Source organism: Hylobates moloch, unplaced genomic scaffold, assembly GCF_009828535.3.
Source record: "Hylobates moloch isolate HMO894 unplaced genomic scaffold, HMol_V3 SCAFFOLD_9, whole genome shotgun sequence".
NCBI classification, from domain to species: domain Eukaryota; kingdom Metazoa; phylum Chordata; class Mammalia; order Primates; family Hylobatidae; genus Hylobates; species Hylobates moloch.
The window spans coordinates 222,811-237,108 of record NW_026652284.1 but is presented as its reverse complement, the minus strand read 5'-3'; the positions used below and the strand labels follow the sequence as shown (position 1 = coordinate 237,108).

Here is a 14,298-nt window from a genome sequence, read left to right as displayed (position 1 = left end):
TCCGCCTCCCGGGTTCACGCCATTCTCCTGCCTCAGCCTCTCCGAGTAGCTGGGACTACAGGTGCCCGCCACCACGCCCGGCTAATTTTTTTTTTGTATTTTTAGTAGAGACGGGGTTTCACCATGGTCTCGATCTCCTGACCTTGTGATCCGCCCGCCTCGGCCTCCCAAAGTGCTGGGATTACAAGTGTGAGCCACCGCGCCCGGCCGAAACTCCATCTCAAAAAAAAAAAAAAAACTCTGAGTGAGAAGCTCAAGGGCAAAATCACCTGCAAAACAAATCCTAAAACAATTTCTAGTCACTGTAATTAGTAGTACTGGCATTGCTCTTTTAAAACTAGATTATGGCCAGGCGTGATGGCTCATGCCTCTAATCCCAGCACTCTGGGAGGCTGAAGTGGGAGAATCACAAGGTCAAGAGATGGAGATCATCCTGGCCAACATGGTGAAACCCCGTCTCTACTAAAAATACAAAAATTAGCTAAGCGTGGTAGTGTGTGCCTGTAGTCCCAGCTACTTGGGAGGCTGAGGCAGGAGAATCGCTTGAATCCGGGAGGTGGAAGTTGCAATGAGCCAAGATCACACCATTGCACTCCAGCCCGGGTGACAGAGAGAGACTCAGTCTCAAAAAAAAAAAGGCCATCCTGGCTAACACAGTGAAACCCCGTCTCTACTAAAAATTAGCCGGGCGAGGTGGCAGGCGCCTGTAGTCCCAGCTACTCGGGAGGCTGAAGCAGGAGAATGGCGTGAACCCCGGGGGGCGGAGCCTGCAGTGAGCCGAGATCGCGCCACTGCACTCCAGCCTGGGCGACAGCAAGACTCTGTCTCAAAAAAAAGGCCAGGCACAGTGGCTCATGCCTGTAATCCCAGCACTTTGGGAGGCCGAGACGGGCAGATCACGAGGTCAGGAGATCGAGACCATCCTGGCTAACACAGTGAAACCCCATCTATATTAAAAATACAAAAAAATTAGCCGGGCGTGGTGGCGGGCGCCTGTAGTCCCAGCTACTTGGGATGCTGAGGCAGGAGAATGGCGTGAACCCGGGAGGCGGAGCTTGCAGTGAGCTGAGATCACGCCACTGCACTCCAGCCTGGGCAACAGAGCAAGACTCCGCCTCAAAAAAAAAAAAAAAAAAAAGACTAGATTATGACATAATGACATAAATCAAATTATGCTGGTGTCATTCACCAGGATGTTCAGCTTTCAGAAAAAAGAAAGTCAACAAACCTAAAGTGGAATCACTTTAAAATTGTACTCAGAGGCCAGGTGCGGTGGCTCACGCCTGTAATCCCAGCACTTTGGGAGGCTGAGACGGGTGGATCACCAGGTCAGGAGATTGAGACCATCTTGGTTAAAACAGTGAAACCCCGTCTCTACTAAAAAAATACAAAAAAAAATTAGCTGGGCATGGTGGTGGGCGCCTGTAGTCCCAGCTACTCGGGAGGCTGAGGCAGGAGAATGGCGTGAACCCGGGAAGCGGAGCTTGCAGTGAGCTGAGATCGCGCCACTGCACTCCAGCCTGGGTGACAGAGCGAGACTCTGTCTCACCCCAAAAAAAAAACAAAAAACAAAAAAAAACCCAAAAAACTGTACTCAGAAAAAAACTGATTTGTTACCTTAGACAATGCCAGAGAACCAATTACAGTCAGATGCCACCTAAAGATGCTCCAGTCAACAAGACCACATACATGATGGTGGTCCCATAAAATTTTAATGTAGTGGAAAAATTCCTACTGCCTAGTGATGTCTTGATGATCCTGACCCCGTGTAGGCCTAGGCTAATGTGTGTGTTTGGGTCTTCGTTTTTAACGAAAAAGCTCAAAAGGAAAAAAACAAAAACTTTTTAGTAGAAAAATAATTTATAGAATAAGGATATAAAGAAAGAAAATATTTTTGCACAGGTATACAATGTGTTTGTGTTTTAAGCAAAGTGTTATTACAAAAGCCAAAAAGCTCTTTTTAAAAGTCAAAAGTTTATAAAGTAAAAAAGTTACAGTAAGCTAAGGCTAATTCATTATTAAAGAAACAAAAAGCCTTTTAAGAAATTTAGCACGGAGGCCGGGTGTGGTGGCTCACGCCTGTAATCCCAGCACTTTGGGAGGCCGAGGCGGGCGGATCACGAGGTCAGGAGATCGAGACCACGGTGAAACCCCGTCTCTACTAAAAATACAAAAAAATTAGCCGGGCGTGGTGGCGGGCGCCTGTAGTCCCAGCTACTTGGAGAGGCTGAGGCAGGAGAATGGCGTGAACCTGGGAGGCGGAGCTTGCAGTGAGCCGAGACTGTGCCACTGCACTCCAGCCTGGGCGACAGAGCGAGACTCCGTCTCAAAAAAAAAGAAAAACAAAAAAAAAAAAAAAAAGAAATTTAGCACAGTCTAAGCACATAGTGTTCATAAAGGCCACAGCAGTGCACAGCAATGTCCTAGGCCTCCCACTCGCTCGCCACTCACTCACTGACTGACCCAGGACAGCCTCCTTGTCTGACATGCCCAAACACTTGCCAGGGGTCTGTGGTAGAAGCAGCAGGTGCCCCAAGACACCTGGACTACTGGGTTGTCAGTCAGTTTGGTTACATGATGACTGGTAACCATGGGGGGTGGGGGACGGGTGCTCATCGTCCGCAGTGGGTGGGGACAACATCCACAGAATTGTCCCCGCTAAGGTTAATGGTCCTCCTGAGACCCTTGAGGGACTAACCAGTCCAGCAAAGCAGCTTGCGTATATGCCCTAAAACCCGCAGTCCCTGCCAGCAGTTTGTGGCACAGACATGCCAGCAGTGCTGGCTCGGAGTCAACCTGGGTGAGTGAGGAGAATGGGAGTGGCCACAATGCCAACGTGGCAAACCCAGCCGCAAAGCTGGATGGAACTAAAGAGAAAGCACCGGTTCTCTGCACCCAACTCCAGGCCCACCTCCTGGACACATGAATCCAATGCCCCTGGGACGTCTCCTGACAGCCACCCAGAGGCTCCTGCTCACCTCTGGCCTCACGACTTCTTCCTTTCTAGGCTTACAGGGGCCCCAGGTCAGAATCACCCTTTCTTTTCCCAGTGTCCTCCCTTCTCCAACCATCTTTTGAGTTGCTTGGAATCACAGTACTAGACTAGGAAATGCCACTTAATCAATTAATTATCTCGTCTCTGTCCTTTCTCTTGGGATGCCTATAATGTTTTTCTGAAAAAAAAAAAAAAAAAAAAAAAAAAGCTTTTTGTACAGCTGAACAGAAAGAACACTAATTTCACTGCCTTGTCAATTATAATGGGTGCTTTTGCAGTACAGTCATGCACCACATTTGGTCAATGACAGCATAAAGAATGGTGGTCCCATAAGATTATAATACCATCTTTTCACTGTACCTTTTCTATGTTTAGATACACAAATACATACCATTGTGTTACAACTATCCAGAATCTTTAGCACAGCAACGTGCTCCATAGGTGTGTGGCCTAGGAGCCATCGGCTGTACCCTGCAGCCTAGCTGTGCCGCAGGCTGTACCTTCCAGGCTAGCATGAGGACACGATGACGTTCCCACAATGATGAAACTGCCTAATGACACATTTGTCAGAACCTGTCCCTGTCATTATGTGACATATGATTGTATCTGGTAGTAAACTGTTTTTCAAAGCAATTAAACCTAAGATTTGGGTGCAAACACACACAGGCGACCCTCGGGTGCCCGTGCGGCTCCAGGTCGCGGGGCGCACCTCGCTGTTGCTGTAGCGTGCCAGCTCCGAAATGAAGCGCATGTGGTCCTCGCGGATCTGGATCATCTGCTCGCAGATGTTGTACTGAGGGCTGCTGCCGGAGGACGTGCATGTCCATCTGTGCAGAGAGAAAGCACCCGCGTTACCTGTGGAGGCGCCGGCAGGCCACAGCGCTGGGAGGCTGAGGACGCCGGTTTGGTGCCAGAGCCACACAAATGGCTTTTATGTTTTTAATGGGTTGTTTAAAAAAACAACACAGAAGCATATCCAATGGAGACCACCTGTGGCCTGTAAAGCCTAAAATATTTGTTGTCTGTCCTCTACTGAAAAGGCTTCTTGACCCCTGAGACTGAGATGCAACTTCGTTTGTCAAAATCATGGCTGCATGGTGACCGCAGGTTGGCTATGGGCACAGTGCTTGGCAAAAGTCAATGAAAGCCTCCCCTGAGGCTCAGATGGCTCTGTAGCGTCTGCAGTGGGGAGGAGTGCCTGCCAACATCTGGAACTGTACTCAGGATCTTTATAGTTCTTCACAGAGTAAGATGGTACACAGTTTAGGATTTAGGGCCACACTGTCTGCAGATGTCACATCTGACACACCGTCAGTCTCTTCTTTTTTTCTTTGAGGCAGCGTCTTGCTCTCTTGCCCAGGCTGGACTATAGTGGTGCAATCTTGGTTCACTGCAACCTCCACCTCCTAGACTACTCAAGTAATCCTCCCACCTCAGCCTCCTCAGTAGCTGGAACTACAGGCGTCTGCCACCATGCCCGGCTAATTTTTGTATTTTTTCATAAAGTCAAGGTCTCACTGTGTTGCCCAGGCTGGTCTCAAACTCCTGAGTTCAAGAGATCCATCCACCTCGGCCTCCCAACGTGCTGGGGTTACAGGCGTGAGCCACTGCGCCCCACCCTCTTCTTTTTTTTTTTAAGACAACCTTTTTAAACGTACAGACTATCACCCAGCACTGTCCAATAGGAATCTCTAGGATGATGAAAGTGTTCTGTATCTGTGCTGTCCAACACAGTAGCCACTAACTATTGAACATTTCAAACGTGGCTGTCGTAAGGAAATTAAAATTTCAATTGTATTTTTCAATAAACTTAAATGTAAATAGCCACATGTGGCAAAGGCTACAACACTGGACATTTAGTTCTGGGCTGAGAATGTCACAGTGTTATCTCTAGACAAATAAGCAGGATGTTTGAAAACCGCACAATGAGGACACTGCCGAAAGCTCAAACCAGGCAGCTTTCCTCTCCTCCTACCGAGATTTATTTTCCTCGTAATGGGCGCTGGTCTTGATGTATCTTGCCAGTTCTATTTGCATGTCCCCAAATAGTGGAACCACCTGGAGCTGCTGTATTCAAAGAACAAAAAAATAGAGTCATTATGTATATTTAGTCACCAAATACATAAGCACAAGGAAACTGACTAATGCTAATAATTACTTCGGTTTGAATGCTACCTCTGCAAATGATTCACTACAAAAAAAAACTGTAAGTAACTTCTACATTCGCTTTGAGAGAAACAAAATACAATTTAAAAACCAACATCTATAAAAACTATTCAAATGTTAAAATTAACCTACCATGTTGCTAGATCCACAGTCATAAAAAAAATCAACTGCATTTCTTCCTTTCTTTTTTTTGAGACAGAGTCTTGCCTCTGTCACCAGGCTACAGTGCAGTGGTGTGATCTCGGGTCACTGCAACCTCCACCTCCAGGGTTCAAGAGATTCTCCTGCCTCGGCCTCCCGAGGAGCTGGGACTATAGGCAAGTGCCACCACGCCCAGCTATTTTTTTTGTATTTTTAGTAGAGACGGGGTTTCACCATGTTAGCCAGGATGGTCTCGATCTCCTGACCTCGTGATCCACCCGCCTCGGCCTCCCAAAGTGCTGGGATTACAGGCATAAGCCATTACCGTGCCCAGCCAACTGCATTTCTATATACTAGCAACAATCAGAATACAAAAACTTAAAGAGAAATACTTTGCAACAGCATCCAAAAAAATACACATGAGTAAATCTAACAAAAAATGTGCAAGACCTCTAAACAAAAGTACTACCCCGAAAATTCTAGAAAAAGTTCTCAGTAAATGGAGAAATAGATCATGTTTGTGCCTAGGAAGGCTTCAAATTTTTTAAATGTCCATTCTCTCAAAATGGATCTATAATCAATCCCAGTCAATATTTCAGAAGAAAAAAATGGTTTTGGGGGACAGTGTGTGTAAATCAGGAAATCGAGTCTAACATGCATTTCCAAAGGGGAAGGGATGATATCTGGGACTATCCTGAAGGACAAGACTGGAAGACACACCCTTCCAGATCAGGAGTCCTGTTAGAAAGCTCCAACCATTAAGGCAGCGTGGCCCTGGAGCAGGGAGGGAGGCTTGTGGATAGGACAGAGAACCTGGACAGAGCCACAGACAGATTCATGACCTGAGCAGCACTGCAGAACAATGGGCTTTGCAATAAATGGGCAGGCCCAACTGGGGAGCCATACTGGGAAAGATCCAAGGACGCGAAACGCCTACCTCCTACCACACGCAGAAGTCAGTTCCAGGGGGATTAGATCTAGGTGAAAAAGGAGACAGAATGCTTCTAGAAGCCAACACAGCAGAAACGTCTCATGAGCTGGATGGCTGCAAAGATTTATTTAGGTGGACATTAATGAAAAGATTCATATATGGGACTACACTAAAATGACCAACTTCTGTTCAGCAAATGACACCATCAAGAACGTGAAAAGGCTACTGGAGGCAGGAGGAGGAAGGGAATATACTGGTCAAAGCATATAAAGTTTCAATTCCGCAGCATAGGTAAGTTCTGAAGACCTCATCTATGGCACAGTAGCTATGGTTAATAACAATGCATTGAATGCTTAAAATATGCTAAAAGAGTAGATCTTAAGTGTTCTCATCACAAAATAAAAAAAATGTGTGTTAGGTAATGGACATGTTAAATTAGCTTGAATTCATCATTTCACAATGTGTATGTGTATCAAAACATCACACCGTATACCATAAACATACAATTTTTACTTGTCAATTATATCTTGATAAAGCTGGGAAAAAGTGAAAGGGTAAGCCTCTTAGGGGAGAATATATGTATATTAAAACGTAAGGCCAGGTGCAGTGGCTCAGGCCTGTAATCTTGGCACTTTGAGAGGCCAGGGCTGGAGGACTGCTTGAGGCCAGGAGTTCGGGACCAGCCTGGGCAACATAGGGAGCCCTCGTTGCTACTAAAAGTTTAAAAACTAGCCAAGCGTTATGGCAAGCACCTGCAGTCCCAGCTAGTTGAGAGGCTGAGGTGGGAGGAATCACCAAGGCCTGCTACACTCCAGCCTGGATGACAGAGCGAGAGCCTGTCTCCAAAACAAAACAAACAAAAAACTCACTTGTGTCCAACAAAGGACATGTATCTAGAATATATAAAGAACTATAAATCAATAGGGAAAAAAGAGTAAAAGACCTGAAGTTGCACATCACAAAGGGAACATGCTAATAACATGGAAAGCCATTAGGGAAACATGACGAAACTACAATGAAACACTAGCCAATACAATCTCAATGCTGTACGCATCCTCAGGATGTCCCCCCACCCCAAAAAAGACAGTGCTAAGTGCTGATGTGGCACCAGCGGCGCGTTCTCTCACTGCTGACGGGAACGCAGATCAGGACAGCTGTGCTGGAACGTCATCAGGCCGTAGGTAACTACTAACACTGAAAACAGATCTGCCCTATGACCCCCGGTCCCTCTCCTGAGTATGCACCCAACAGAGGAGTCGACCAGAGCTGCACTGTTTGGACACGCCAAAACTCGGGAACATCCGAGAGCCCACCAACATCGGAATGGATAAGTGACGGTGTAGTCATCAGATGGAAAACTACACCACAACCGAAAGCTACAAGCCATAGCTACGGGCTTCCTCCGGGATGTGCCTCACAAACAAGAGGCTGGTGACAGCAGCCGGACGCAGAAGAGTACAAATAGCACAATTCTATCTGTACAAAGCTCCACCCAGGCGAAACCAGCACAGGGCAAAAGGAAAGAGAAAGCGTGGTCACCTCTGCAGACGGGAGAACGTGCGTGTCACAGACTCCACCCAGCCCCAGCGTTTCCTGATACAGATCACGGTCACACAGGGGCTCACTTTCCCAAAATTCAAAGTGCACACAAATCAATAAAAACATTGATCTAAAAACATGTAACTCACCTTGAAGTACTTGTCAATTTTGGATAAGTTTATTCTTTTCTTGGCATCTAACTTATAGATGTTACTGACACTCCCATCCATCAGGTACAGACCAAATCCCATGACCTGAAAAGCCACAAAATGAATGACGTGACAAAGCTCAGAACTGCGAATTTCACTACCCATAAGGACTTACACTGTTACAGCTGACGACTTTGAAGGCACAATTTGAAATAGATCACAAAGATCTATCTTTAGGCTGCTTGTCTGGTGCTTGAAATGCATCATTTTATCCTTAGTGAAACTGGGATACAAAGCGGGGCTGGGCTTCCAAGTCAGTTGCTAAAAGCGGAAAAAAACAAATCCTCTACCCTAGCCTAACCCAAGCGGTAGGGCTATTCTGGAGCTACTAGGTTGGTGCAAAAGTAGTTGCGGTTTTTTTTCCCATTAAAAGTAATGTCCCATATGCAGCCACATGTAACCAGTTAAGTTTCGGTGTATGCAAACTAAAAAAAATTTTTTTTTTTTTTTTTTTGAGATGGAGTCTTGCTCTGTCACCCAGGCTGGAGTGCAGTGGCGCCATCTCAGCTCACCGCAACCTCTGCCTCCCAGGTTCAAGCGATTCTCCTGCCTCAGCCTCCCAAGTAGTTGGGATTACAGGCACCCACGACCACCACGCCTGGCTAATTTTTTTTGTATTTTTAGTAGAGATGGGGTTTCACCATGTTGGTCAGGCTGGTGTAAAACTTCTGACCTCAAGTGATCCACCCACCTCAACTCCCAAAGTGCTGGGATTACAGGCATGAGCCACCGTGCCCAGTCACAAACTAAAAATTCTTAGCGTGGACTAGCCACCTGCATGCTCCAGTGCTCCACAGGGGCTCATGGCCAGGGCTCCCACACCAGCTGGTGCAGACACAATGTTTCTGCTGTCACAAAGCACTCCGTGGGCAGTGCTCGCCTGCTCAGGAGGAGTCTGGGGGCTGGGCTGGCGGGACGCCCAGCAAAGGGTCCCCCAAGGCCACCCTGCAGAGGTGGAGAACAGAGCAAAGGGAACAGCGGAACTGCTGCCCATCTTTCCCGTGAGAAACACAGATGGAAACCTTCCTAATTTGAACAGAGTAATAAAGAATATGGTGAACCAACAAAAGGCTACTTTAATTATGTGACACAAGGTATCAAAGTCCTAGGAATCACATGCTTGACAAGTAGAATCTTGGATAACTTCTGTCACAAAGCAGCTTAAAGGCTGGGCATGGTGGCTTATGCCTGTAATCCCAGCACTTTGTGGGGGATAAGGCAAGAAGATTGCTTGGGCCCAGGAGTTCAAGGCCAGCCAGGGCAACAAAGTGAGATCTCGTATCTACAAAAATTCAAAAACTTAGCTGGGCATTGGTGCAAGTGCCTGTGGTCCCAGTTACTCAGGAGCCTGAGGCAGAAAGATCACTTGAGCCAAGGAGGTCAAGGCTATAGTGAGCTGTGTCCGTGCCACTGCATCCAGCCTGGGGGACAGAGCAAGACCCTGTCTCAAAAAAAAAAAAAAAAAAAAAAAAAAAAAAAAAAAAAAAAAAAAAAAAGGCTGGGCGCAGTGGCTCAAGCTTGTATTCACAGAGTTTTGGGAGGCTGAGGCAGGAGGGTCCCTTGAGCCCAGGAGTTTGAGCACAGCCTGTACAACATGGCAAGATTCTCTCTACAAAAAATTTAAAAATTAGCCAGGCTTGGTGGCGTGCACCTGTAGTCCCAGCTACTTAGGAGGCTGAGGTGGGAGGATCACTTGAGCCCAGGAGGTTGAGGCTACAGTGAGCCGTGATCGTGCCACTGCACTCCAGCCTGGGCAAAAGCAACACCCTGCCTCAAGAATAAAACAAAAAGCAGCTTAAAAAAAAAAAAAAGCTGAGAATCCTTGACCCGGACCTCCTGGCCAGCACCTTCTCCCAGGGTCAGTGTGTGACACACTCGTGGGGTGTGTTGAGAGCCTGTTGCGCAGGCTGTGTGCAAGAGCAGGACGCTGTTCACACACATGACAGCGTGCAAATAAGACACAGCAGTCAAAAGGATTCTAGATAAAGCACAGCCTATTGACAAGAGTAAGGCTGTCCCTCGGCAGTGCCACGGGCTGGCGTCCCCACACACGTACTTTGAGAAGCATGTGTTTCTCACTGGGCGTCAAATACATCCTGTTCTCGTAGTAATCCACACACAGATTCACGATGTCTGCCAGGAGCTCTTCGTAGCCAGAAATCACTTCGAGCTGCTGCTGCAGAGACTGAAACACAGAGCAAGAGACTCATGCATGGGCCTGGCGCCCAGCCGGCTGCTTGGCCCATCAACCTGAGTGTGCAAACACCAGCCTTACCTGTGTGATCTTGTTATGATTGGCCAGGAACATGGACAGATTCTGCGATTCCTGGATGGACTGTGGATCTGCCATTTTACGTAAAAACTGAGCAGCCCTTTGAAAACAAAAAGAGTTCATCCCAAAATGCACGAATGTGCCACATAAAAAAAAAAAAAAAAAAAAAAAAAAAAGCCTGGTTCGAGTGGTATCCCTTTCCCCTACAGTCATCTGCAGAAATGTGGGTCAATCTCAGAAGCCAGCTATGATTTCAGCCTTTTCAGGCGTCTCTGGCCCTGCACTCCAGGTCTGTCTTCTGCCAACTTAGACGTGTCTTGCACAGCCCAGGACAGCTCTCCACCCTGCTGGTCATAGCCAATGGGCTTCCTGCAGGGTCCCTGCACACTGACCTCTGTCCTACACTCGTGGACGCCCACCTCATCTAGGGGGCACAGGGCTCCTGGACCCCAAGTCTGAGGAGGGCCACTGCCATCTCCGTGACTCCCACAAGCCCTGCCATGAAGCCGGCCAGCACTGCTGAGGTTCTCTGCTGGGAACCCTCTGGACCACACCTCCCCAGGCCACCTCAGGGACCACTGGTGCCCAAGGTCCTGAGACAGAGCCCTGGCCTGCCACCAATTTGTAGCTACACCCATACAGTGAGGCCCAACAATACAATACCGCAAGGCCATGCTGAGCCTGCGAGGTCTGGCAGGGCAGGGTGAAGGTGGGGTGTGAGGATTCTGATCATCTACGGCTGTCCCGCAGGAAAGTTCAGTGGAAATGGCCCACATAAGGACAGGTTTGTGCAACCCAGAACCTTGGGGGTTTAGTTTTAAAAGTTACCAAGGCAAAGGCTGATAACCTACACCAACATTCACTTCCTCCCCTTCCTCCTTAGGAACGAGCCCTGCATTTCTGTGGAACACACATTCCAGGGAGCCCCACACATTCCGTGTGCCTCGCCTACCCTGCAGCTAGCTGTGGCCACATGACCAAGGACTAGGCCATGAGATATAATGCAAGATACTGACAAGCACTCGAAGTGTACTCATAAGGAAGCATGGAGCCCATCTTTCCCCCTTTCTGCCTGCTGACTGGAATGGAGAAATGACAGCTGGAGCTTAAGCAACCATCTAGGACCAGGAGGCAACACCTGAGGCGGAGCCACAGGACCACAGGAGCCTTGGGTCCCGTAAAGCCTCAATCAGCTGCAGACCACCCAATTCCGGACTTTTCAGGAGACAGAGAAATAAACTGCAATCTTTTTAAAGCCACTGTTATTTCCCTGGGCTTTAAACAATTGCATACAGTTAAACCTAATATTAACTGATACAGTAACATTCCTTGCCTTTTTAAACATGTTTCCAGGGTGGGGCATGGTGGCTCATGCCAGTAATCCTAGCATTTTGGGAGAATGAGGCAGGCAAATCACTTGAGGTCAGGAGTTCAACACCAGCCTGGCCAACATGGTGAAACCCCATCTCCACTAAAAATACAAAAATTAGCCCGGTGTGGTGGCTCACACCTGTAATTCCAACTACTTGGGAGGCTGAGGCAGGCAAATTGCTTGAATCCAGGAGACGCAGAGGTTGCAGTGAGCCAAGATCGTGCCACCGCACCCCAGCCTGGGCCAGTGAGACTCTGTCTCAAAAAGAAAAAACCATGTTTCCTTTTTTTTTAAATAGACACAGGGTCTCACTCTGTCACCCAGGCTGGAGTACAGTGGTACAATCACAGCTCACTGCAGCCTCTACCTCCTGGGCTCAAGTGATTCTCCAACCTCAGCGTCCCGAGTAGCTGGGACCACAGGTGCATGCCACCACACCCGGCTAGTTTATTTTGCTCTTGTTTTTTTAGAGATGGGGTCTTGCTATGTTACCCAGGCTGGCCTCAAATTCCTGGGCTCAAGTGATCCTTCTGCCTCAGCCTCTCAAGGTGCTGGGATTACAGGTGTGAGCCATCGCACCTGGCCATGTGTGCTTTATTGATTTGAGTAGTTGCTGAGGTGGCGGGTGGGGAGACTAAGGAAACGGTCAAAGATACTGTTTTCTATTTTCCTCAAGCCTCACCATAACCATATGAGTTATCTTGGCACTGACACTTAGAAGAGGTTATACTAGTAGCTACCAGCAGGTGCCAAAAGAGCCAGGTGTGTGTGTGTGTGTGTGTGTGGTGGGTCTTGGGAGGGGTGGGGGCGATGGTCTGGAAAGGTGAACCAACAAGGGTCCCAGACAGAGGTCAGAGGAAGAAGCAGCAGTAAGAGATACGGAGCTGCCCCAGGCCCACTCTTTGGTGCTCAGGGGAACCTGAAGGTGGTGAAGACACTGGGGAAGGGGGCTGCTGGAGGGGAAACCCTCCTTCCCCCAGCTTTGCACACAGCAGCCCCATCTGTAAACTGTTTTACAGACTAGGCTTTAGAATAAAAGTGCTAGTGCTAAAAGGAAAAAAAGAAAAAAAACACACACACAACTTTTAAATACTTTTAAATATTGAAAACCACCTCCCCCATTTCCCTGACAAAGCCCAAACGGCGGCTGAGAAGGCCGCTTAAAATCACACAGCGACTGGGTCGGGCGGCTGGGACCAGGAGCCCACTCCAACCAGTGAGTCTCGATGCTAGACTCCCACAGATGCTGTTATCAAACAGGGACCCTTCAGACTTCCGCCCCAAGAGGGACTCACAGGTCAACTCCAGAGACCTTTCTCTAGTTCTGAAGATCTAGACTTCTGTGCAGAGCTGATGATTTTAGGTGATAAATGGAACACTGCATTATTTCACATGAATGAGGCTTAAAATTCTGCCTGACCTAACTCGACTCCTACTGCTGCCTCATTTTGTCCCAAGTGGGTTTTTTAAATAAAGACATAGCAACAGTTGTATGATTTAAAATGCAACATAACTAGAGCATACTCATATGCAAAGTAAGCTCTCTTCGAATTTAATTTTAGAGCTAAGACGCCTTACTTAGCAGAGGAAATTGAAATTAGCATCTCATTTCAGCAAAACACGTCTTCAAAAGCACTGAGCACGGATGAAGCAGAGCAAGAGCATCAGGAGACAGTGCGCTAAGTGTCACCCAACGCTGGTCGGCAGTGCGCCAAGTGTCACCGAATGCCCGTCGGCCACCCACTGCCCCACACTGCTCCAGAAGCACACACCGAGCCATGCCTGCCTCTTCTGCTCGTCTTGCTAGCCTCTCCAGAAGCTCTCTACATCCAGAAAGAAAACCGCCAGGGAGAGGACCTGGAAGCGCAGTGTGACCCCGAGACACCCTGTGACTGTGCATGGGCCATGTCTGCACGTTGCTGGGATGGTGCTCATGTGCCGGGGACCCCCGCTGGCGAGTGACTGGCACCGAGGACTGCAGCCCCAACGCCCAAGGTGGGCTGCCGAGGCCACCTGCCCCCTTGCCAAGATGCTCCCTGAGCCAGATGCCTGTGCTCTGTGAGCTAGGCTTACATCTTGTGCGTGTCTGTCTTCCCAGGGGCTCGAAGGTCCTCCGTGACATCTGAGGACAGCCAGGGCACGAAGAGCCTGCTCTAACTGTGCAAAGCCACGATATGCACTTATCTGCTGGCTCCCCTCACCTTATCCCTCGGAGCAGGTGCTCACACAGCCCTGACACTGAGATGTAGCTGCTGCCTACCAGAAGTGACGACTTCAGCACACAAAGATGCACACTTGCTGTGCACAAGGCAGGCCACTGAGCTGGGTGCTCTCGGGAGGGCCCGCGGTGCGCAAGGCCGGCGCTCACCTCTTGTACGCTGAGTGGTCGTTCTTCACACTGCACTTCATGTTCTTCAGCTCGTCCAGCACAGCGAACATGTTGATGAACTTGCCCAGTGTGATCAGGTAGGCTTCTGACACGAAGTCCTTCCTCCTCTCAGCGTGGCACAGGCGCCGCACCTCCCCACAGAAACGCTCGATGGCATTTCTCTATGCAGAGGAAGCAGGAGGGCAGAAAGCTGCAGGTCAGTGAGGAGCCAAGCCCGTGTCCCTGCTTCAAGCACCTGCAGTCACTGCTCCGCAATGAGAAACGACCTGCCCCGTGAGGCTCCA

At 48.6% G+C, this 14,298-nt stretch overlaps 1 protein-coding gene across 6 annotated transcripts in view; it reads right to left on the bottom strand.

The window, feature by feature from the left end:
- CYFIP1 (cytoplasmic FMR1 interacting protein 1) overlaps positions 1-14,298 on the bottom strand; it is a 120,015-nt gene that overhangs the window by 68,304 nt on the left and 37,413 nt on the right. For 5 of the 6 annotated variants that reach the window (XR_009214807.1, XR_009214808.1, XM_058443841.1 and 2 more), the window contains exons 6-11: positions 13,994-14,175; positions 10,257-10,353; positions 10,038-10,166; positions 7,922-8,026; positions 4,971-5,062; positions 3,705-3,822 (exon numbers count right to left, since the gene is read on the bottom strand). Coding sequence is in view for 4 of the 6 variants with exons in the window: in XM_058443841.1 (XP_058299824.1) it covers positions 3,705-3,822; positions 4,971-5,062; positions 7,922-8,026; positions 10,038-10,166; positions 10,257-10,353; positions 13,994-14,175 (723 nt within the window). In the remaining 2 variants the exon portion in view is untranslated. The remainder of the gene's footprint in view (positions 1-3,704; positions 3,823-4,970; positions 5,063-7,921; positions 8,027-10,037; positions 10,167-10,256; positions 10,354-13,993; positions 14,176-14,298) is intronic. The other variant, XM_058443843.1, reaches the window with a different exon arrangement.